The 25,192-nt window shown below is 38.1% G+C and overlaps 2 protein-coding genes across 6 annotated transcripts in view; both read left to right on the top strand.

Moving 5' to 3' along the window:
* The window catches only part of PPAT (phosphoribosyl pyrophosphate amidotransferase), a 49,843-nt gene extending 46,155 nt beyond the window's left edge, over positions 1-3,688 (top strand). For both annotated transcript variants that reach the window (XM_087735758.1, XM_087735759.1), the window contains one exon: positions 981-3,688. In XM_087735758.1, the coding sequence (XP_087591884.1) occupies positions 981-1,156 (176 nt within the window). In that variant the 3' untranslated portion in view covers positions 1,157-3,688. The remainder of the gene's footprint in view (positions 1-980) is intronic.
* A 385-nt stretch (positions 3,689-4,073) lies between these two features.
* On the top strand, positions 4,074-25,058 carry AASDH (aminoadipate-semialdehyde dehydrogenase). Of its 4 annotated transcripts, XM_087735743.1 has the most exons (16): positions 4,405-4,617; positions 5,104-5,357; positions 7,378-7,498; positions 8,211-8,551; positions 9,282-9,474; positions 11,888-12,129; positions 14,894-15,000; positions 15,451-15,623; positions 16,168-16,360; positions 16,880-16,998; positions 18,326-18,496; positions 19,058-19,160; positions 20,287-20,450; positions 21,052-21,177; positions 22,509-22,640; positions 23,719-25,058. In XM_087735743.1, exons 2-16 carry the CDS (start codon positions 5,128-5,130, stop codon positions 24,115-24,117), a joined length of 2,814 nt encoding a protein of 937 aa, XP_087591869.1. In that variant the 5' UTR covers positions 4,405-4,617; positions 5,104-5,127; the 3' UTR covers positions 24,118-25,058. The 4 variants fall into 4 exon arrangements, with proteins under 4 accessions (XP_087591867.1, XP_087591868.1, XP_087591869.1 ...); XM_087735741.1 differs by lacking the exon at positions 4,405-4,617 and adding an exon at positions 4,074-4,377 and having other exon boundaries at positions 18,326-19,160; XM_087735742.1 differs by having other exon boundaries at positions 4,401-4,430; positions 18,326-19,160.
* The last annotated feature ends 134 nt before the right edge of the window (positions 25,059-25,192 follow it).

The following is a 25,192-nucleotide window of genomic DNA, read 5'->3' as shown; positions in this document are numbered from 1 at the left end:
GAATTTGTAAACACCCACTGATTTTTCTACAAGTTTAAATTTATGTAAATGATTTTAACTGCGTTATATATTTCACTTTGAAAGAAGCAACATTTGAAACTAATCAAAGAATGTTAAATACATTCTCAAATCTCTAGAATGAGTCATGTTTGCAGCAGAACAAAAGAAGAACCAACAGCTTATGTTGCTTGTGATGTGGTAAATAACGTGCTCTGCATCAGGATATCTGCAACAGAAGTCATGTGAAGGCCTGTGAGTGAGGAGATCTACTATATATGGCCTATTGTGCTGCAATGGTTTAAGAACATAGATGGGTTTACAGTTAGGAAACTGTAAACTCAGATTTCCTGTGTTCAATACTTACTGTCTAATATTGCAGTGAATTCTTTTCCCCAAAATTATTGTGAAGGCATGTTGAAATATTTCAAGTTTGTAGGATCTCATTTTAAAGTATTATTCACAAAATAATGAGTGCAAACCATAGAAAACTAATGATGTGAAAAGGCCATCAAACTTTCCTACTGCTAGAACATTTGCATGAACTGCAGACTGAATTTTTTTTAACACGATGGTCCTTCCCCTCCTCCAAGTCCCAGTAAGGGTTTGCAGTCCTAGGTGCGCCATTTGGGAAGCACCAGCCATGCACACGTCTGCTTCCAGACCCGAACTACAGGGTAGCTCTGGGAAACGACAGGAGGTTTAGGGAGTCTTCATGCACACTCTGGATTTTGTTTCTGTTTTTGCAGTGTGTGTGACATATTTGTTCCCAACTCAGAACCTTCTGTCTAGATTTCAGTGAGTCTGCTCCCTGCACAAAGAATTTGAGAAGGGCAAGGCTTATTATGGCCTGATAATTTTTCATATCCATTCTCTTTAGGTAAGGTGATCCACCCCATACAATAATGTGACTTCACTTCTGAAGAGCATTGCATTCGGTACAACATTGCAGCTTTAACTGGTGAATTCTTTATTTCCTCTAGGAGCAGACAGTGTTGTCTATCTTTCTGTGGAAGGGCTGGTATCATCCGTGCAAGAAAGCATCAAAGCAAGGCAAGAGAATGAGAACAGCTTTAAAAACCAGAAATCGCGTGTTGGAAAGATCGGTCATTGCACAGCATGTCTCACTGGAGAGTATCCTGTAGAGCTGGAATGGTGATTTTTTAGTGGATGGACACCAGTTCATCTCTTGTTGAATGTACCTTTTTCAACGATGCCTTCTTGCTAATAGTCTTCTTATACTTAGGTAATATGGAAATCTTTTTACAATTACTGTTACTAAAATACATCTTTACAGGACAGACTTGCAGAAAGTCCAATGTGCTGATGAAAGCAATGTAAGCAGATTAAAGTACAAAATCATATAGTTTTAATGCACAGTTGTGCCTTCTATTTTCTCGTAAAATATTATAAAAACCAAAGTTTTTTTAATTATGTAGCGGTCCCAGAGTTTTTTATTTTGGTCTTGCTCTGACAGATATCCCTGTTAGACTTGTTCACAAAGTACAGATCATGAATTGTGTGGTGTCATTTCAAATTATCAAAGCCTTAAGGCAAAAAGTATGTGAAGTTTGCTCTTCTCCTTAGGAAAAATACCAGATTCTGAAGAATCAAATTGCTTCCTCAGCAGTTCTTGCTTAGGCTTTTTAAGAATAGAAGCACCTAACTTTTGCATAGATAGCTAAACAGCCTTTATTAATCAAGCCCTTTGTAACAGATTCTGTGAACATAATGTCTAGCGTATGATTTTAAAAAATGAAGACTCAGGGAAACGCTCAGCCAAAAGCTCTCTAGTTCTAGAATGTTAAAATTCTTTTTTTGAAGTCCAGTGTAATGACATTATCTTTATGTGCTTCTGTCAGTTGCCAATAGGAAGTGGAAGGAGAAAAAATACTTGGCACTGACATTTTTTTTTTCTGTTTTACATATTGTTTTCTCCAGGGTAAGTCCTGACAATTTCTGAAGTCTGAGCTAATGCTCAGTGTGCTTTTCATATGTCAACATCCAAACTAAACTGAAAAATAGAGTCACTTTTGATTCTTAACAGTAAATACAATATATCAACTGAAGATTATGAGTTGTTTTGGGTGTAGTCGTATTTTGCCACATTACTGCTGTTACAATAAATGTATTGTTTTAGGAAAAAAAAAAAGAGTTCTGAAAAACCATTAGCTATTGAATACACTGTATTTTTTAATTGGTCACAATTACACAGTTACTTGTATACATGAAGATCACTTGGACAATGAACCACTAGCTGAAAATGGAAAAGCACCTTCTGAAAACTATTGCAAATTTACGCACAATTGTAAAAATATTTTGTATACCTCAGTTTTTTTCACTGAATACCAGCAACTTAATTTTAGATTTTCTATTTAATATTGTGTATTTTGGCCTTATAATTGTTTGTGACACTGTTAAAAAAAATAGAGAGGTTTAAGAGCTTCTTCCTTCCCCATCATCTTCCCTATAGTTGAGAATTACAGCACTGGTGATTAAATTCAAAAGGGAGCTTTCTTACATGGGATTTGTAGCAATTGTGCCTGATAGACAATCACAAAAGTCCCGAGTGAAGAAAGCATGTAAATACGCTGAATGAAGTCAAGACTGTGCCTTGTGCAGTGGAGTCGGAGCCTACTTGGAGTCACGCCTATCGAAGAATCCAGACTTTCGTGAGCGTTGGGCTCTTACCGTGTGTTCTTCACCACAGCCGAGATCTGCATATTGGGGGGTGCACGTGAATCTCCTCTGTCTAATCAGCAAGTTTGTTTGGTTTTTTAACAGAACCCTAGCAGTTCACCGGGACAGTAAACTGAGCAAAAAAAGAACAGGGTGGAGTCACTCTTCCAGGTTAACCAGGGAGGAGTGTGAGAAAACACAAAAACTGTCATTAACATCTTTCACCTTTCTTCTTTCCTGCTCTCAAAAAAGCTATCAGTTTTAAAAGAAGGGATAAGTCGAGCTCTTAGGTTATAGATGCGTGTGAGAAGCCCTTTCTACTTGAGTAAAAGCTTAGGCGCACAGTTTAACAGAGTTGCAAGCAGAAGTCTATCAATTTATCTGAAATTGTCTATAGAACAGACTGAAAATGAAACTTGTGCTAATACTCTTTTAACATGTTTTCAAGAAAACCGGTATTTTTGAAATCTGGTGATAATTACTTACATGTGATTTGAGCATTAGGTGGCATAATTCTGATTTCCATGAAATGAGTCCTAATGCCTTTTTTCCCTCCATGTTACACGTGAAATTACAAGGTCTGCTACTGTAAGCACTGTAATTTTTAGATACACTACATGCCTAATCTTTAGTACATATTTTTCAAAACCTTAAGTTGAAGGAGAGATACTTTTCAAGTGTCAATTTATTCTCTGACAGCTGGATTTATGCTTCAGGTTACCAGGTACTGAGTATGTCGAGGGAGAAAACTCCTCTGGTTTTAGGTGTCCCTATTTGTATTACTTTAATGTTTTACTGTGAAACCATTTCTGCTGTATTACCAATGTGCAACTGTGCCAAATTATAATTTACAAAATGTGACAAAACAGTAGAAAGCTAATGTCTAACTTCTCCCATGTGTAATATTAAAAACGGTTACAAACTGGTCTTCTCGTTGTCTCTCCCTTCACTGCACTGGCCAGCACTACGCACCCAAGGTTTCATTAATAAAGCCACCCCGAAGCTGGAGTAAATCATTTCGGGTCTTACGTTAAACCACCCTCTCCGGCGCGCAGCCCGTGCTGCGCTACCGCTGCCCCCTCCCAGCGCCGGCTCCCCTTTCCGTCGCCCTCACTCCCCGCTGCCGCCTCCAAAACCCAGCCGAGGGGGAAGCGGACCCCGGCCGCCCCCGCTCGCCCCGCCGGGAGCCCGGCAGGGGCCGCTCCGGGCCCCGCTCCCCGCCGCCGCAGCTCGGGCGAGGAACGAAGTGTTATCAACCGCCCCTGCCGCAACGGCCGCGGCAGCGGCTGACCCCGGAAATGACGTACTTGCCCTGGCCGAAAAGCGATCGCCCCGGCAGAAAGGCCCGTACCACCTCCAAGCGGGGGGGCATGGGCACAGAGACGAGTGAACTGTGCGTGGACGAGGGGGAACCTCGCCCTTTACCCCGGCGCCCTGCGTTTGTTTTAGCCTCTTTCTCATGTCTGAAGAAGAGTTGCCGGGGAGCTGGGGAGGGCTGGGAGGGCTCTGGCGCACTCGCGGTTCCCCTCACCCTCACGGAAAAATGGCGCCGCCCCACGCATGCCACTGGCGGACCGGGCGCAGCTTGCGGATGCCCACAGAGCGCGACGACCATCGGCCAATGAGAGCGCGGCGTTCCTGCAGAGTCGGGCCGGACTAACACTGTCCCGCCAATCAGAAGCGTTGACCTTCCGTTGCTAGGTGAGGGCGGAGAGGAGGAGGGTGCGGGGAGGTGCTGCTCGGCGCTGCCTCAGGTGGGGGACTCGCGCGGCGTGGCCGTTGCCCCGAGCCCCGGCCGTTGGGGCCAGCGGCAACGGTCGGCGGGGCTGCGCTGATGGCGTTTGTCCCGGAGAGGTCCCGCGGTACTCGTGGCGCAGAGTGCGGAGACCCGACCCTGACCCTGGCGCGGCGGAGGCGAGAGGGGGCCCGAGCCGCGGACCGGTAGGCTCAGGCCCCCGGTCCGCGGCTCGGTCAGCCGGTGCGGGCGTGACGGGAGGGACCCGTTGGGCAGAGACGTGCAGCAGCAGGACCCGTACCCTAAAAGCCTTGGCAATCAACGCCTTGGGTTTTCTGCTTGCAAAGGAAAGATTCGTATTTCACAAGTCTATTAAAGAGAAAATTATTAAGTTGTGTTAATAAAGTTATTAATTCAGTCGTGCCCAGCTTTAAAAGTCAAGGGGTAATGGTGGGGAACAAACTACCTCTGTGCAATGAAATCTTGGTGCATTACTGTATCCTGGGCCCTAGGAGGAGACCCATAGTAAACGATAAAAGTATTGAGCTCTACACTTTTGTAATATAAGGTGTGGGGAAGCTGTGTGTTTTCTGCCAAGCATCTTTCTTTCTACTTGGTAGTGTTTTGTGTGCTTATACTAAAATATTAAAAGGTAGGAGGTGACAATGCAGTCTGGTTTGTTCGTCTTTCAGGGGGACTGAAGATATGCAGCTGAGATGACTCTTCAGGAAATGGTGAATCAGGCAGCTAGCCTGTACTCTGACAGAAAAGCAGTTTGGTTTGATGAATGCAATGACAGACCTCCAACGTTCTACACGTATGCAACGGTGGTTAAGCTTGCCACGGAATTAACAGCTTTCCTTCAAAAGCACTGTGATCAGCAAGGAAAATGTGAAATAGGCCTTTACTGCTATCCAGGAATAAACTTACCATCTTGGATCTTAGGGTAATGGTTTGAATGCTTGCATTCTGTGTTGGTTTTTTAAGGGTCATCTCTATTAAAGCAGATTTTCAGTTTGTTTATATTTTTAATAACAACAAAAATGCAGTAATACTATAGTAGTGCAGTCGAGGTACTGGAGTCTTGCATTCTTTAAGAAAAAAGATGGCAGTATTACAATCTTTTGAAAAGCCACTGCTAAAGTTTTTTTTGAATCTTAAGTTCATTGATCTGAAGTGTATGTATATCCATTTTTTAAAAAGTGTATGATTAAGCATATTTATAGAAATATAAAAAATTAATGACTAGTATCTTTGTTGTGTGTGTTTAAAAATGGATCTAACAATAAAGTGAGTATGTAGGTTTTTTAATGTATTCCTGTCTTGCTAGCAAAAAGATGCATTGAAAACAAATTTCATGCTTTAAGCTAATTGAGTATACAGTTACAGTTCTATTACAAATATTGTAGAAAAAAGTAATGAGCAATACAGCACTAAAGTGACATTGATTACTTAATGGCTAGGAAATGGAAACGTTTGTGATCTCAGCGCTCATGTTAATCCAGCAATTTAAAAAATCCAGCTTCTGCCGATGAATTCTAATGTTTATATCTTTTATATATGTATCTCTCATATTCATTGCATTTATGATGTAATATAGAATCCTAGCATCCCAAGCTTGTTTTCTTCAGCTGTTGTATACAGCAGCAGCTGTGCTTCTTAGGGGGATGATCTGTGTCAGTATTTTCCTATTGTCACTCTGCACCTAAAATACATAATAGTGCAAGAAGATTTATTACAGTTGACTATAAATATTTCACTGAAGTGTGTGAGTGAGCGCTGTAATCATAAACCTTCCAGAGGCGCTGAGGAACTTCCTCACTGATCAGGACACGCGTTTCCCCCAGCCCAGCAATAGAGCAGGTTGCCCAGAGATGTTGTGCAGGCACTGTTCCTGGAGGTTTTCAAGACCTGACTGGATAAAGTCGTGAACAAGGTGGTCTGGTGTCACAGCTGGCCCTGCTTGAGCAGGAGGTTGGAACAGGCACCCTGAGGTCCCTTCCTGCCTGATTTGTTCTATGTCCCAATGAACTGAGCAGCAACGCAGTTTTCTTTTGCTGTGTGACTGGGAACTGCCGGGGCATTTTGATTTTACAGCTATCGTTGCTGAGTAATTAACAGCTATGTAGGATGCAGGGCAGGCTTAGGTGCTTACTGGTACCAGTGGCTATTTGAGTGTGCAGAATGCTGCGGTTTCCAAGACTTTGTTCTGCATCTCGTCGTTACTGCAGTGATAAATCACTTGCACAAAGAGGAAATACAACTAATTGTATGTGGGAATCCAGCCTTAGAAGAAATGTGAAGATTTATGGGAACCGTCCATATTTTAGTTGCCACTTACTCATCTTGGCTTTTCGTGGCGTTAATAAATTCGAGTGCTTGTCTTTATCAAATGGAGCCACTAGAGGGGGGGATTGGAGTGAACAACTGTTGAGGAGGCACTACAATGTAAAGTGTAGTGAATGAGAGCAGAATGATACTTCGTGTTCCTCTGTTTATTAGGGGAAAAAACTCGAGTACGTGCTCAGATGCTGGATTCTTTAGACTAGTGAGAAAAGAAAGTATTTTCAGTGTGCACACTTTTGGTGGGGTTTTTTAATATGTTTATACATTGTACATGTATAAACGGAAAGCTTATATTTCTGTTCCTTGTCAATAGTAGAAGCTTTTAAAATGTGGTGCTGGTGATGTCAGTGATACCTTTGTAATCATCAGCCTGCTTGACCAGAAATGATGTTGAATGTTTTCATCTAGCTTTAATCTTTTTCCTTGCTGTAAAATACCAAAAGGCAACACTGATTATAATTTTCTTCCTACTTTATTTCCAACAAAATCTTTAAAAGTCATGTTATGACTACATTTTTGGGCTCTGGGAACTATAAAAGTGTAAAAGAAATGTTAGTGAAATTTAAGAGGATTTTCTTAATTTTTTTAAAAATAAGTTTATAACATTCTTGTCTTGTTAGAATCCTTCAAGTTCCAGCTGCCTATTCTCCTGTTGATCCAGATGCACCACCAATGTTATCCACTTACTTCATGAAGAAAAGCAATCTTCAGTATATTCTTGTTGAGAATGATAAAATAAATGTAAGTGTTGCGGCTTCTGCAGGAAGCATTAAAGGGCAATTAGAAATGTTTAGGTATTCATATTGTATTCTGTTTTAATAAGCTTGGATGCAGCTGTGTTGTTTCTTCATGTCAAGAGGTTGTCTTTCTCGTTCAGAAAAGAACATCTTTAAAATTAGAAGTACAAAATGCTTCTCCTCCTCTTCAAAACAATTGCTTACTTTCCCATTACAATATTGTCCAGGCAAGCTGGTTCGGCACTTGGGTTGGAAGGCTTTTCCAGGCTTGTTTCTCCATATGTCAAGGTTGAGAGCTGGAAATCTTTGCAATAGTTGAAAATAACTCCTGCATTTAATTCTTTGGTTTCCTTTTGTCCAACTCCTTCCAGATCTTATACCCTCACTCATTGCAAACAGAATAGACAAGATTGGGCCATCTAGTTATAATTCAGAGTTCTTTGTCTTCTGCAGAGTTCTTTTGTATATTTTCCCTTCCTTTTCATTATTTGCTCAGAGAATTGTTTATTTCTCATTTATAAGGTCTGTGTTCACTCATATTTACTATATAAAAATGCATGAGCTTAAAACTGTCTGATGTGTGTCCTCCAAAAGTAGAGGGATGAAAAAACACAGCTTATTTCTATGAAACGCTGTTTCATATTTCATTGCATATAGTAGAACAATAACGGTGCATCCTGAGTTCTGCTGTTCAAATTGTTTCTTTTTTTTTACAGAAATTCCGGATGTCCTATGTTGGTTGGTTTTACTGCAATTCTTCCACAATAGAACACATTGGTTTAACTCTCTTCCAAATGAGCTCAAGCAACACTGATTTAAATTCACAAGTAGACGATGTGAAAAGTAAATATGAACCTTTCAAAGCTATGGGTAACTCACAGCCAGGATATACCATTTGCCCAGATCAAACCGAAGTAAAAACATCAGAAGGAGGATACATGGACGTTGGCCAGAAATACTCTTTAGCATATGTCTTGCACACATCGGGAACTACAGGGATCCCCAAAATAGTCAGAGTGCCTCATAAATGTATAGTGCCAAATATTCAGCATCTTAAGTAAGTGTGGTTTCCACTTTTTGCTTTAAATGCTTTTACAAATTTGACGTTTAGGGACTCTTCAATACTTAAGAGGAGTGTAGATTGGGTTTTTACTAACACTGCTTCACTTCTTCCTCCTTCCCTGCCTGTTCAGGTTTCTTGGTGTGTGATTCTATTATTTCTGAATAGCAGCATATAAAATTTTGTTTCTCTGAATGTTATTTTTAATGTTTAAATGGTGCTTTACCTGAATTTTTGAGGGGTATACTTCAGATAATATGCTGTTGCTGTAAGTATTGTATTCTGGCTTGCGGCTTAAAATAAATAGATAACAAAGTTAATTATTCGTTCACAGCTATATTTAGTGTGTTCTGTAGTTTTAAAGTCCTAATGCGTTTTTAAGGTACCTGGGTTTCTTTCTCTTTCATTTAGTTCTTTCTAAAAAAATCTATTATGGAAAATGCCACCTTTTTTTTTTTTTTATGAGCATCCATAAGTTGAAATATGCCCTTCAATGTACTGTATTGGTGTGTAATGTGGTGGATATCTTCGTAAAGGACCTCATCAGCTACAGTCTTGATGCAGGAGCTCTTGCTCAAATTGTCTGGCCTGCATAGGCCTATATATTCAGAGTAGCCCTTAACACCTGAGCTTTGCTAAAGTTTGTTTCTTTCATGTTGCTCTTCCAGTTTGGATGTTTTTTTAACAACATGCATCAGATTTGTAATTCCTTGCTTTCTTATTTTAGATCCATATTTGAGATCACACAGGATGATATGCTATTCCTGGCCTCTCCTCTAACATTTGACCCATCTGTGGTTGAATTGTTCATTGCTCTGACAAGCGGAGCCTCTATTCTTGTAGTACCAAACACTGTTAAAATGATGCCTGTGGAGCTGTCTGCTGCTCTATTTCACCATCACCACGTGACAGTGTTGCAGGTAGGCAACACCTAAGATAAGTGTCTTCAGTGTCTTGCTTCTCACCTTTGCTAATGTGTACTACTTTTTCATCAGTCTAGACACTAATGATAATAGAACTGGAGCATTCTTCCTTGAAGGTGTAGCTCATGCTATCCTTTTTGCTGTAGAGTGTTAGCTGTTTACAAAATTACTATTTGATTGAAGCCTCAAACATTTTGTGACAGAAAACAATGAACTAAAGATAAAATCAATATTCATCTTAAGAAACTGTTAATTCTTAAGAATTAATTAAATTATGCTGTTAATTAAGCAGTCAGTTCTGAAGAATCTGCTAATGGAGTAACCCGTTATAGACATTTTTAGCACTTTTTAATGGGCTTGATCTTAGAGCCTTTCCTCATAACCAACGTTTAAGTTTTAATGGCAATCTCTGTGCTAAAAATACAACTACTAAACCAGTGCCATTTGTAGGGTGATACAATGTTTGTCATTTTTACAATAACGAGAGCAAGAGAATAATTGATTCTACAGCAACGCTTATTGTTTTCAGGCCATCCGTTTATATGAGGCTTCATGTGCCCCTTATGTCTTGGAATAGATCACCTCCTATATGATCTCAATTTTAATAGTTTTAAAGTTAATTTTTGGAAAATTTACTTGAAGTTATGAGCACCCAGCATGGCTGAATAAGCCTAGGCCTTGCCTTGTAGTGTAACAAGGTATTTAATAAAACTAGTAATTGAGCGTAGAAACTTAAATCAGGGTGTGGGGGGAAGAGTCACTAGACATGGATCTCACTTATAACCAACTTTGAACAAAATTAGTATGGTCTGATTAGTCTATTAATTGTGATAAATGAACCCCTAAGCGTTGCTTTGTTGTTAGTGTTGTAATTCTGAAGTATTTGCACTCATAGAAATGGTGAGATTTCCTTTTCTTTTGGAGGAATGGTGGTAGTTGAGATTGTACGGTATAAGTTTAAGATTAGTGAGTAGTTAGCTGAAAATTGTACAGCAGAAGAAATCCACTAGTTACAAATATTTTGTAACTTTATCCTCTGCTCTTATTTTTGTTTATTATGGTTGGTATAAATCTCGATGGTGCAGATTTTCCTATTTTATGCAGGTTTCTTGATCAGTTTAGCTCACTTGCTTTTAGAAGGAAATTTCAGAGATATTATCTCTATTAGCAAGATTTTTGAAGTATATTTTTTAAGGCTTTTTAAGATACATATTTTATTTAAGCATGTTAAGCATTAATAGAGAAAGGTGAAATTTGGTGAATTAAGGTGTTTGAGATGCCTTTCTAAAAAAAGTTTGATTTTGTGATTTTTTGATCATTGTCTTTATCAGTGAAGGAAGGGCTTCTCAGCTGAATTAATGACAAAAATGTTCTCCTTACAGCTTAACTGATGATGAATAATTTTCATGATGTTTCTTAAATTATAGCAAGAAATTCCCTTCCCCTCTTGACTTGCTTGAGCATACTTGAGATATCTGAAAAGTGATTATGAGGAAGGGGAAGAGTAATTTTTTCCCCCTTTTTTCTTCACTATAATTCACTAAAGTTAAAATGATCAGTTGGAAAGTTCAGTTCTTCATCTATTACTAGAAGAAAATAACCTGGTAAGAAATAATTCCATTCATTTTCCAGTCCTCTTACTAGAAAAAGTAGGCAAGAATGAGAGTGAAGCGTGTCTGTTAAAATGATTTGCTGTTTTTCCCTTCAGTGAAAGGGCTCTTCATCACCAACAGTTTTATAGAAGTAGTTATATTTAAGGAAGCTGGTTTTTTTGTTTTGTTTGTTTGTTTGTTTGTTTCTTTTCTTTTTCCCCTGCTCATTTTAGAGTGTGATGTGAAAGCTTTCAGGAAAACTAATTTTTGTAACCTGTTACATTTACACAAATCAGGAACAACCCAGAATCTGGCAGCCTAGGAATTTTTAGTGTTATGGAAAGATCTTTAAATGTTCTATATGCAGTTTAATCAGATGTATAGGTTATATTTCAGTTGTAACATCCTGGAATGAAGGGAAAAAAATCTCAAACAGTAACATCAAGAGAATATCGTGTGTGCTGCTTTCTGTTTCAAAGTAATTAACATAAGAACTAATGTGCACACACTTTAGGTAATAGCTGAGACACAACAGGGTACCCATAATGCATCTAAGTAAAGAAGAAACTCTGCAGAAGAACACAGATTGGTGCTGATAGTACTCATTAAAGGCTTCACATAGAAACAAAACCTCGCAAAACACCAGTGTGATCTGCACTGGTATCCGATGATTGATGTCACCTACTATATGTAGATGATCATTACGTACATCCACGATATAGCTATGCAGTGGATATGGTAAAGCAGGAAGAGGTGTACACATATACTGAAAAAATTTAACAAATCTTTGTCTTATCTTTTTACTATGTATTATTCAGGCAACACCAACGCTTCTCAGAAGGTTTGGAGCTAACATTATTAAATCAACAGTGTTGTCTGCAAATACTTCACTTCGTGTCTTAGCCCTTGGTGGTGAAGCATTTCCTGTACTGAATCTCTTGAAAAGTTGGAAGCACAAGGAGAACAAAACAAGTATTTTTAATCTGTATGGTATTACTGAAGTGTCCAGCTGGGCCACTTGCTACAAGATTCCTGAAGAGGTTTTTAGTGCTGATTTTACGTAAGTAAATTCACTGTTTTCATGGCTTGGCATATGAATGATGAAAATCACTAGAAATAGAACCATGGTCTCCTGTTTCCAGGGCTACTGAGTCCTCATGAGTGTTTATGCTGGTAAAAGTTACATTTGTTTTTTATGTAGAAATAGACTAATCCATCCTCTCTTGCTCTAATACAGCCCTCTCATAGACTTGTTAAGTTTCACATAATGTGTCATGATGGTCTCTGTTTTAGTCATCTCTGTATCTAGACCTCTTCCTTATTCTAGCCTGTGATTCCACATGGTGAACCTTGACTAGCCTAGTCCAGTGTGTACTATGTCTGAATACGTGTCAGTATTGCCAGGCTTCTGCAGGCAAACAGCTCCTACCTAATTTGCTAGTAACATCAATTAGCCATACTCTTGCTCATCTTGAGGCTTTTCCACTGAGATCTTGCATGTTCAAAGAGAAGAAACCTAACACAGCTGTCTGAGAGTAAAGAAATGGGGTTCTGTAACTCCTAACCATAGCTTCATAACAAAGATATACTCATAGCTTAGCTCTATCAAGTTCAGAATGTTACTTCTGCGTTTTATTTATTTTAAGCGAAAATGCTCAAAGATTACTTTCAAATGTAATCAGTAGATATACGTGTGTTTCTTACTGCTACCGTGCTTTTGCCTACAGTTTTTAAAACTCCACAAATAATTGATTAAATGGAGACTAGGTACTGGGTTTTTTTCTAATATTGGGTAATGTACTATTTAGCAAATGATCCCACTGATATTATTTAACTAGTATGGATGACAGAAATTTGTCCAGAGTCGCACACACAGGGTCTTACAGTAATTTTACTTGGACTTCCAGAAGTGCTCTTTTCTCATCATTTAGCGCTCTGCCATTTTCACTCAATTACTGACTTTTTTCTGTTCATTGTATTTTATAAAGAGAGTTGCAAGAGTGTCAAAATCATGAGAAGTGCTTCCAGTGAGCTCAATGTTTCATTTGCTCTCTGGAATGTAAAGTTATTCCCTGGCATGATAATTATATGTGTGACTTGAGTTAGACGTGTCCTATGAAATGGGATGTTTTGGACAAATTATGTGATATATTAACCTGGTACTTACACCCTTGAAGACTGAAAATGGTGGATGGTCATAAAGTGTTATTAAATTATCATGCAAAACTCATTTTCATTCTGGTTTCTCTGAGTTCAAACACTACCTTCTCCTCAGTGAAACTGTTTTTTCTACTCAGAAGTTTCTGTGCTCCAGAGATAACGTGTTGTTCTTCAGTCCTAACTGAGGTGTAGTTAGAATGATGAAAGTTTTTGTAGTCTCTGACTGTTTTCTTCCACCATTCACCTCAGAGCCTGTTCTCTCTAAGCTTCATTGCAAAAGGAGTTAGGGTTCCTTTGCAGTAAGCAGCCCCAGGTCCAACAAAACCGGGACAGACCATTTTATGTGTTCTTCATTTCTTAGTATTAGTAGGACAGTTGGAGTACAGTGGACTTTTATTTTTGCTAGCTGAATGATGAAAACTGGCAGAGTTTCTAGAGAACACTAGAAAATGAAAAAAGTTAGCACAAAGTTAGTGCCTTAGTGGTGTGTGCCCCTCTGTTTTTTAGAGAAGTTTGGCAAAATTAAATGTCTAATCCCAAGTCTCTTAATAATAATGTCCAAATGAGGTGTTGTTTGTCTTTTATTTTTGCTGTTCTGTGGTATATGTAGGAATCTTGGGGTTTTGTTTGGCAATGTTAAATTCTACTCTTTTTTGGTTTTGTCTTTATGTTGGGACTTCCCCATCATATGGGGCAGACACATTGAATATCTGGGATGCTTTCTCATACCTATTTGTCAAATAATTATATTTTGAAGCTAACCAGAGGAAGGAAAAGGAGGAGTAGATTCTCACTTGGCAGAAATACCCGTTTTACAAAATTTGACTGCTTTTTGGTCAACTTGAGATAAAGAATTGATTGACTGATCAGAGAAAAGGAAAAGTTTCAACAGGCTAAATAACAGGAGTTGAACAAGAACTGTTAGGTTAAAATATGATACTTTATGACAGAAATTGAACTGGAACCCATGCCTAACTTCATAGATTACTAAAGTTATTTAAAGTTACTTTTCTTTTTAAATTTTGCTTTACTGAAGAAAATATATTATTCTCTACTCCCACTCAGAAATATATTCAATAAATGAGGTTCTGCAAGTGCTTGAAGAGCCTAGAGAATGAAAGGAAAGGCTGGAGTTGGTCTGCAGCTCAATGGAAGAAGTCTAGAATAGATACATAACATTGAAATTACAGTTTCTTTTATTTCAGTCTTTTCTGAAAGAGTCAACTGTACTTGTTGCCACAACATCAGTAATAAAATAGAATAAAAGCCCAAACTAGGTAGGACAGGGAAAGAATGAATTAGAAAGCAGTTCAAAATGTTTAAGTTGGTTGAGCTTGATGGGAGTTTCAACCTGGGGGACTTAAAAACTGGCTGAAACTCTTGGGGTACTCTCAGGGTATTTCAGGGTCCATTCAGGCCTTATTTTCTATCATTCAGTGTTTTTGGGTATCTGGTAATGAAACCCATGCACATTGATGAGGTTTTTAATTTTGAACAAATTGAGATGTTTTTAAAGAAGAAGCATTTGTAGAGAGAAGCCCCAAGCATCTACTTTTGCTCTAATACTAATCCTTTAAAAGACTGTATGCTAACTCATTTCTGGAACAGTTGTTTTGTGTTCAGAAGGGAAAGGTGTTTACTGTTTCTCTCTTTAATGTCTTTAGAACTGAATTCCCTATACCTTTGGGATCACCGCTCCTTGGAACAAAAGTTGAGGTCAGAGATACCAATGGTTCTGCAGTTCTAGAAGGCGAGGGACAAATATTCATAGGTTATTTGATATTTCTTATTCATCTAAGATACTTCTCTTAATTGATTGAGTTTTAATAATACATTGATTATTTCACTTGGTGTCTGCCTCTGATATACAGATTAATATAGCATTTTAAGTTCCTATTGGGCTGAGAACCTTCTGATAGTATTGTTGGAATGATGAACAGGAAATTACCATCATTTTATCTGCAGACTGTGCTTTCATTATATTGACTTTTTTTCCTGCTTGCATTTTGACAATTCTCAGTTGAAGTAATTTCTGTCTATTAACTGAATTAACTGCATGGCCCAATTTGTACATAGCAGAAGTTTAGACATTGATAATAATCTTTTTAGTACTTCTTATAATGCTTGTTAAGAGTTTAGGAGAATTTGATAAAATACTCTTTATAATTTTCTTTTATGGTTAGCCATTTAATGTATAAGACCATGATCTTTTCTTGTGTAGGTGGTGAAGAACGAATCTGTTTTCTTGATGATGAAATAACTGTACCCCTGGGTACAATGAGAGAAACAGGCGATTTTGTAAGAGTGCAGAATGCAAAGTTGTTCTTCTTGGGTCGGAAAGACAATCAGATTAAACGTCATGGCAAACGTTTTAATATTGAATGTTTGCAGCAGGTAATATAACATCTAGTGGGTAGAGTATGCCAGTATAAAAGAGCAGGGTTAAAGAACACATCATTATCATCAGAAATGGGTATTTACTCATTTTCAGGTGACTTTTAGGAGTCTAAAAGAAATTGGGAGGGTGTATTATCAAAAATCTAGTAACATAATTTAGGGAGGAGTTTGGTTCTGAGTTCATGGAAACCTGTTTTATTGTATGGTTTCTTCCAGCAGAATTGAGAACTGTATAAACACCTGAAAAATACTGAGCGTTGCACTGCAATGCTCGTACAGTGATTGTTCTACAAGATTGAATGTCAGACTCATGGATTATATCTCATTCGTGGCATTTAGACAAATAATACATATATCTCTGAGTTCATTTTTATGTGAAGAAGTATAAACTTCAGCTACAAGAGAAGGTATTTCATAGGATGTTATGTAGGAATGCGAGACAAATACAAGTTTTAAATGTGTACTTTTTGAAGTTGTGGGTTTTACTCCTTTTACTCTATGGATGAACTGCATTTCAAAGCAAGACTAATTGTAATTACAGGCTGCTGAAGATCTTTGTCAAGTAGAAGCTTGTGCAGTGACCTGGTATCAGCAGGAAAAACTTATCCTGTTTGTTGTACCCAAAGATGATTTAGAAGAGAGAGAAACACTTAAAGAACTCCAGAAACATCTACCAGCTCATGCAGTCCCTGATGAGCTTGTACTGATTAAAGCTTTGCCTTTAACTTCACATGGTAAATGAAACTATTAAGTACTCTTGCCGCTTATTTTAATGGTCTCTATTCCTTTATTTTCTTTTCTTTTTTTTTATTGACCAAAATCTGGTACCTGATTCATGCTTTTTTAAATATGTAGATTAGATAACTAACTCCTAATAGGAAATCATGACTATGTATTATGTTTTCTTGTAATGTTTCGTTTGAGAGTCAAAGAGTAGTGGTAAAATCAATTTAGTATTAACACTGCATCTTTCTTTTCTCAGTTGTTCTTGTTGCAGTCTGCAACAGAACCCTGACTTCAGCTGGGGAAAGATCAGGCCTTGAAGGTGGGATTATGTGGGAGGCTAGGCTAAATTTTCAAAAACCTTATTGGGTTCTGTGTACTTGATTGGCTGGGTAAAAAAAACACAGGTGCAGTTGAGTTTGAATGAGGAAGTGTGTACAAGAATAAAGTGACTGTTTGGGCAGAGCAAGTTTTGGAAGTGTAAATGCTAAAAGAGCAATGAAAAAAATCGTACTTTATTTTCTACAAAGGCAAAGTTGATATATCTGAACTGAACAAGATTTACCAGAGCCATCTAAACTCCAGAAGGCGTGACAGTAAGCTGAGTGGCGCAGAGGAATTGTGGGAAAGATTGCAGTATTTATGGAAGGTAGTATTTTGAGCTGCCTTTTTATCTTTGCAAGTGGATCATTATACATGTGTCAGGAATTAAACAGTTTTAAGAAGTATGACTAATGCAACCAGAACATTCTAGCTGCCTATAGATTTAAGCAGTACAGCTCTTTCTGTTCAGTTAATACTTAAATATAGTCGCTCTGCAGTGGCCAAGAGGGAGTCATTTATATTTCTCTATCAGATAAAACTGCAGGCTGTGAGGTGTAAGCAGTTAGCATAGGAAGGACGTAACCTGTCAGTAGCTTTTTGAGTACTGCTTCACATGCCAAAGAAGGTATCCCTAAGGGAAACAAGGCACTGGGACATGGAAACTTTGTACAAAATAGCCACTGTGTTTAAGTAGAGTTTCTTATTTCTAAATACAATTATGAATTGAAGAGTCTTTTTTTAAATAGATGGCACAGTTGTGTAATTGTCTCTTGGACTGTCTGTATTGTTTATAAATTTCTGTGCTAAAGACTTGTTTTTCAAGGTACTGAAATGTGATGCCAAACAGTATTACTTTTTTTTTAAAAGATAGACTTCCAAGTTTCACCTGAAAATGGGATTTGCTGTGGCTAGGACTTGAACAAGTAAATGTAGTGAAATTAGTTTGCCTGTGCTGATACTTACCGTACTGGTGTCTATAGAAATGATAACCCAAAGGGATGGGATGTGCCCTAGACCCATTATGGACAGCAGAAAGTGGCTTCCAAAGCCAGAGGATTTGGACTTCACACCCAGACTTAACAAGCAGGGAGTGCAGTGAGGGGAGACATAGTAATTGCTGTTTGTTGTAGTAACAATGCGAAATCCAAAATTCTTCAGGAATTGAAGGGGTTATAGCTTCAAAAGTAGGTAGATAAGTAGGTTACTTAAATAATTCAGAAGGAAAAGATACCAGTTTATGTAAGTTTTATTAATAAAATAAAGCACCTAAACCAATTTTATCAAAAGGCATCAATGTTTTATTTGCAAAGTTGTCATTAATTAATGGTATCAAGATTGAAAACGGCCAACAAAAATACAGCACAATTTGCTTTAATTTCTTGGACTGCAGAATTGGAATTGAGCAAAACACTTTGTAGCACAGAACTAGTATCTCCCTGTTTCCCTGTTCCTCCCCAACTCTTGTTCCATCGCTACCTCTATTGGCACTAACATGTTTCATGTGATTTTTTGCAGAATAGTGAGTTTCTTCAGTTGTTGATTTTTAGGGGGACTTCTGGGTATTCGGGTGGATTTTGCCCAACTTGAGTTTTTATGTGTGACATGGTGTAACACCTATGGACTGTTACCTCTTTCCTTTTTCTTTTCCCTAGTCTGTTCTGGGTCTCCTAGGTGATTCCACCAGAATTTCTAAAGATGCAGTATTTCTGTACAGCGGTGGAGACTCCTTAAAGGCTCTACGATTTTATGGTGAAATTGAGATGCTAGTAGGCAAAGCTGTGCCTGGACTCCTTGAAGTTATTCTCAGCCGCTCGATTGAAGAGGTTTATAGACATATTCTTAAAATTCTGTTTCCAGATGAAGACCAATTCATGAATTATGACAACGTTGTGAAAAGAAAATTAAGTGGTAACAGTGGAGAGGACTTCCATGCAAAATATATTAAACTGAAATCTGAAAGAGGTCTTGAGGTTGCTTCAGGGTTAATGTCATTTATTGCGCTAAGCAGAGGAAATCATTGTTTTTCTGTGAATTCCACCAAGTCTTTTATGCAACCCAATAATACAGTACAGGTAGGAGTAGAACTGCTACAACCACCATCCTTTCTGCATTTAGTGACTCCAAGTATAATGAAAAGCCATGTGCAAGGGTATGAAATGGGGAACAGAATTTTAACACTTACGAACAAGGCAAATAAAACCGACTGTTGCTCTGTACAGCAGATCCATGCAGAATGTAGTCATGTAACAATGGCAGAGTTGGCATTATGCATAAGATGGAAGTCAAATACAAGAAAATGTGTTGATGCATCACCACTGGTTATAATACCATCTAAAGAAGTATCTGCATCTGTATATGTTGGCTCTCACTCTCATGCAATGCAGGCAATTGATCTAGATTCGGGAGAGACAAAATGGGAGAAGAACCTTGGAGATCGTATTGAATCTTCTGCATGTGTATCCAAGTGTGGAAATTTCATTGTTGTTGGTAAGTCTTTTGTTTTAGCCTTCATTTTAAATTATTTTTTCTGCTAAATACAAGATGAATGATAGAGAATCTTATTTCTTCCTTCTGAATGCCCTCTATCTACATTTATCCATAAACTTCCATAACTATCCATAGCTTCAGAACCAATTTATTGTAAAATAGAAACAGAAGGAATAAGTAATTTAAGTTTCATGATAACCAGTGATAGAGCTTATCTAACACATACACTTGTGGTTTATTATATGCCAGTTTATTAATGAGGCCTTATTAAGGAATAGCCAATCGGTACAGTTTCTTTTTAATGGTTGATTGAGATGTGACCTTTAAACTGTTTTGTTTTAAAAATTATGGAAAGGTAATACAATCTTAAAATGTCTTTAAAAATTGATAGTGGTAGAAATTAGTACATGGTGCCTCAGATTATTTTTCACAGAGTTTAGTTATCTCATTTGACTCTTCTTTTTGGAAATGTAAAGAACAGGTTTGGATAGTTTTTTTGTTTTGTCATATGTGGTGTCAACGGAGTTGCCATTATTCATCTTAGTGTTATCTTTCTAACTAATACGTATGTATCACTGGTTAGCACAGATGTCCAGGTGGTGAGGTTTTTTTATGCAAAGCTAATGTTACCATCTTTTTTCTAGTATTTTGATTGCTCTTTACTCTGATAACAAAATTGAATGTTTCATTAAAACTGAAGAAGTTTCTAGAACTACGGTTCAGTTTTCATTAGAAAACATACAGACTTTTTTCTTTCAGTATCTTTGTTTCCAGAAAGGAAAATTAGGGAAAGAGGTAATTAAAAAAACATTCTTGTTCTCCCTTTTCAGCAACTCCCCATGTCTTCTAATATTATTACTGTAAAATTTGATAGAAGGGCAGTGAAATAAGTATATTCTAAATGTAACCTGGAAAGAACACACAGAACAGTCAGCTTTGAATGTATGAACTATCAGCAAAGACTTTGAGCTAAAAGAAGAGGAGGAGCTTTGGAAAATGTTTTGAGACTGTACCTTGTGAGTCATCTTATTTCTTTCCAGCAGTGATGCAGCTAGCAGCGTAAATCACACCATGAATACAAATATTCATTATCCTTTTTTCCCCTGTTGTATTTTATTTCACACAGGTTGTTATGATGGCTTAGTGTATGTGCTTCAAAGCAGTGATGGAGAAATACACTGGACTTTTGTCACAGAAGATACTGTGAAAAGCTCTGCAGTTGTGGACCCTTCCAGTGGACTAGTCTACATAGGATCACATGACCAACATGTGTATGCTTTGGATATTTATGTAAGAACACTGACTAACTTTTATGTATAGAAGAATAAATATCCAACTTAGACCCTATTTGTAGTACACCAGATGAAGCTCCCCTGGTGTTAGTATTCTTAGGAGTCCACAATTACACTTCTGAAATAGCTAGGCCTGTTTGAAGTGGGGTTAGGATTGTGTGGTGGTAAATAGTTTTAGTGGTGTTCTCAGCTGTGGTTCTTGTGCTACTAGTCCTGGTTGAAACCAAATTGTAAGTTTCTTAGTTATTAAATTCCCCGTGGGTGTTTCAGAATAGGGTGCCCAGCTAGAAATAAAACTATGGCTTAATGGTGGAGAGAGAGTCTTGCATTCTAAAAGAGTAGGTGAAGGGAGATGGAAAATAAGAGGGGCAGATTCTGCCTCTTCATTAGCTGAATTTCTTTTATTGACTGGAGGAGAAAGTAGCCAATGGCATATGTGTTGCTATACTGGCATGTAGATTATATCTTCACTTCTTAACTAGTATTTGCTGAGTCAATGCAGTGTTTGATAAGCTTTGACATTCGAAGGTCTTTGTAAACATGATGAGCTTTAACTCGAATTGAAACATTTTTATTTATCTTTTTTCTTGGGCTTACAGCAAAAAGCATGTATATGGAAGTTACATTGCGAAGGTGGAGCTGTGTTTTCATCTCCTTGTCTAAGTTCTTTTCCGCATCATCTTTATGTTGCTACGCTAGGAGGACTACTATTGGCTGTAAACCCGGTATGTATCTTTGCTTATTTGTCTTTGATCCCAATCTCAAATTTAAATGAAACCAAAATGCATTTCTGAAGTTAAGATCACTTTTCTGATGAAAGGAACTAGATGATCATATGTTACTGTAAGATATTTTTCACTTGAGGTCCTTACTGTGCACAAGGTTACTGTAATAATTCCTGTATTTCAGAAAGCTATCTGGTGATAAAGAGAACTGAAGTGACTTGCTTGAATTTACAGGCTGACTGTAGGCCAAAGTTGGAATCAGTGTCTTCTCATTCCCATATACTTCCTTATCAGTTAAACTAGTGAGAGCATGTCTGTAGTTTTTTTTTTTTTCCCTCCCTGCCTTTGACAGTAGAATTAGAAAAGAAAATACACAGAACTTAGTGAAATCAGAACAGAACAGAGAAAGAAGCCCCTTCATTCCTCTTACTGTTTCCCTCCCCATAGTCATTTAAAGAGTTGTCCCTCTTAATCTTGGACTGCTGTTATGTTCTCTGCACTGGGGAAATGGCATTCTTGATAGATGTGGAGCAATTTCATGGTTTTCTAAGGCGTTGTTGGCTTACAGCTGGTCCTGCCTGATAAAAGGAACAGTCACTTGGAGCAGCTGTTCATATTTTTGTACTCGCACAATCCAGAGCATCAGTCCTAACCATCTTTACCTCCCACCCACTACAAGTTTCCTCAGTAATGCCCAACCTAGTGTTAGAAGACCAGTGTATGGTTTTGCAGCTCTAGTGGGCCATGGTTAAGGAAGAACAGATTATTTTCTTTTTTCTGTAATCCTGAGTAACAGGTAGTTGAGAAACCCAGCTGTAACTCCAAGTGATTATTTATAAAAATAGGAATGTGCAGGCTCCATTAGGAGCTTATTGTGACAATCGTAGATTGTGGGTTGCAGCATTTCCTACAGTATTTATAGTTTATGACATAATCAATATGACTTGCTTTCCAGATATCCTCTGCTTAATTGGTCCTTGTCACATACTGAGGAGCTGGGAATGGAATAATAAATGAATCTGTCATTTATTAAAACTACCACTACTACTACTACTACTACACTATTATCATTATTATTTTGCCTAGGGGGAGGAAGAGAAGGGTGGAACAGGAGTATTGAGTATCCCAGCGAAAACACTAAACATTTTGTTGGAATAAGATTTGAAGAGTAATTTTGCTTCTGGGATGCATTCTGGATGGAGAAGCCTGCTTTGCTTTGCTGCTTCTCCCCCCCAATTCTTAAGGGCTGGGTCAAGCTGTGAAGGAAGTGCTGTTTTTTGCAGCTTCTTAAGTTGTGTCCAGCATCAGATATTCCATGCTGCCATTTGCAGGTGACGGGGAGTAAGATTTGGAAAAGCTTCCTGGGAAAACCACTCTTCTCCTCTCCTCATTGCAATGAGAAGTACATTTGTGTTGGGTGTGTGGATGGAAACTTATATTGTTACACTCATTCTGGAGAAAAGGTAAAAGTGGTGTTGTTGGGTTTTTTATGTTCAACACAAAACCTTGAATAAGATGCTTTATTAATACTGTTTTCTGAGGTGCAATGATTGACATATACCTTTTTTTGAACGAAATAGAAGTGTCTATTTATTGTTAAAGAGAGGAAAAAGTAGAAAAACTGTTTGCCTAGGGTAGTCCATGTGGTTCATGGCAAAACCGCAAACTCTCAAGTTGGTTGTTGCAGTAACAGAATTTCTACTTCAGAGCTTATACCCAAAGTAAATGGTCAAGAGTAGTGCCAGCAAATTAAACGGTATGTTTTTGGTTTTGGGAGTTTTTAAAGCACGTTTAAAGCCATCTCTTCTGTAGGATGGTGGCTCTTTAGAAGTAAGGGTTTCTTAGAATGTTTATGCGTTTATCAAAAAAGGTTGACATCACAGCAGAAATATGCCAAATCGTAATTCTGGCCAAATGTGTGTCAGTCTTCACGTTGAATTAAATGAGAATATTTTTTTAGTTCCTCAGGGATGAATGTGGTTTGTATCTGGTGTTAAAACAACTGACGCTGTTTCTGTTTGCCTGAGATGCAGTATACATGGCAATTCCTAAGCCTTTTCTGATTATAAAATATGTGTTAGCCCATGCCCTGCTCTCTGTCTGCTTGCAGCAGTGTTGCAGAACTGATACTCTCTTGAGGAGGGATCTGCGCATCATTAGAATGAGCAGAGGAAATCTATATTACAAAAGGAATATTTGCCTTTTTGGCAAAGAATGGCATGTTAACAGAATTCTTGAAGTTCATTACTAATTGTGGTACAACAGCCAAGAATATTCTTTTCCTAAGTTGGCCATCTTTACGTGGGCCTCACAGAAGGCAGTAACTCTTGCACATCTATTTTATGAATCTTTTTTCACTTACTCTGTGTGTAAAACTTAACTTGTAATTTGCCAAGTATCTACCAGCCCTCACTGAAATCTAGTATGCTCTTGAAATAGAATGCTCTCCTGTCAACAACTAGTCTATTAAAAAATTACAGTTGCTGTCAAACTGGTAATGTGAACAACCTTTGATAATGGGTGGCTATGTTCTTTCTGTAGGTTTGGCAGTTTTCCACTAATGGACCGGTATTTTCATCTCCATGCATCTCAAGTTTAACTAAGCAAGAAATATTTTTTGGCTCCCATGATTGCTTTATCTACTGTTGTAACATGGAGGGTAATTTACTGTGGAAATTTGAAGCTACTTCAAGTGTATATGGAACACCATTTGTTTTCCAAAGTGATGACTTAAAGAACAAAATTCTTTTGGCAGCAGTATCTAGAGATGGCAAAGTGTGGATCCTGAATGCCAAGAGTGGAACAGCAGAAGGAGTAGATAAGCTTCCAGGAGAGGTTTTCTCTTCCCCTGTAGTATGGGGAACAAAGCTTGTTGTTGGGTGTAGAAATGATTATGTTTATTGCCTAGATTTGTATACAACGGAAAAAAAGAACAGCTAAGATGTTAGGCTGCTTCCTTTTTCTTGTTTACATTTGTAAATTAAGAACTCACATGTGCTCTCTACCTCTCTGCCTATTTTACTGTAGGCAAGAGGTGCTCTTCGCAGACTTCTCGGGAAGGATTTTGCACCAGGCAGTGTCCAGAGTAGGTAAAGTGATGTTTGTTGACTTGCTGTACTGATAGGAGGAGGATGGCTGCTCAGCACCCAGCCGGAAGTTTCACTGTCCCTCCCTCATTTCCCAGCTCCGATTCATGAAAGAACATGTTTCAGATGGTTTGGATTTTAATGTTGTGCTTTGACCTGTGTAGTAAGAAAATAAAAGTCAGTAGTTTGGCTTCAAACACTTGCAGGACTGGGAGAAACTGTGGTAAGGTGCCATACTCTACACCTTAGAATAACATGCTTGTCTCCCTGAGGGAGGAATGTATTCCTCTGAGTTCAGCGTAGCCTGTGCCCTGAGGTTCCTTCCTAGCCTGTGCCTGGCTCTTCCATGCATCATACTGGTGTTTGTCTAGTCTGACAAGGTTCCTATGCCGTGGCAAGGTAACCCAAGTCCTTTTTTGAATCTAACTTTTAACTTGATTTCTGAAGACATAGCCTGCATTGCATATACCTGGTAGCAGTGAACTGTTTACTACAGTTTGTATAAACTGAATAGTTCATCTTTTGTGAGCCTAGGCCCTCCTTGGCTTCAATTCAGCCAAGCATATACTTAAACTCCGTTGAAGTCTGTAGGAGTTACTTCTTGTATTATAAAGTGGAGAATATACTTATGTGTATATATTTATTAAATTTCAATGACAGGTACAGTATGAGTTCCAAGATGAAGTGTGCACTGCTCAAATCAACCATTGTCAAATAATTTTTTAAGAGATTTGAATGAATGCTCTCTACAGTGTCTTCACAGAGAACTATTAATAAAGGGTTGTGTAAATTGGTTTTGGTTGTCTTTAACACCTTAAAAGGAATTACCAGTGGTCTTAGTATGCAAATCAAGTATTTGCAGTGACAAAAGTACACTTAACTGAGAGCATCTTCCTGGTTATGAGTCTTCTGAAAGAACTATAGTAGAA

Source organism: Nipponia nippon, unplaced genomic scaffold, assembly GCF_047370975.1.
Source record: "Nipponia nippon isolate SJK-2023a ecotype South Korea unplaced genomic scaffold, ASM4737097v1 scaffold_6, whole genome shotgun sequence".
Classification (NCBI taxonomy): Eukaryota; Metazoa; Chordata; class Aves; order Pelecaniformes; family Threskiornithidae; genus Nipponia; species Nipponia nippon.
This window is presented reverse-complemented; position numbering and strand designations above follow the sequence as displayed.

What these genes read in the sequence shown, in the direction of transcription:
- AASDH (XM_087735741.1), top strand. Translation starts at nt 5,128, where the DNA reads ATGACTCTTCAGGAAATGGTGAATCAGGCAGCTAGCCTGTACTCTGAC. An exon ending in TTACCATCTTGGATCTTAGG is followed by an intron (nt 5,358 to 7,377) that starts GTAATGGTTTGA and finishes TTGTCTTGTTAG; the next exon opens with AATCCTTCAAGTTCCAGCTG. An exon ending in CGAGGGACAAATATTCATAG is followed by an intron (nt 15,001 to 15,450) that starts GTTATTTGATAT and finishes TTTCTTGTGTAG; the next exon opens with GTGGTGAAGAACGAATCTGT.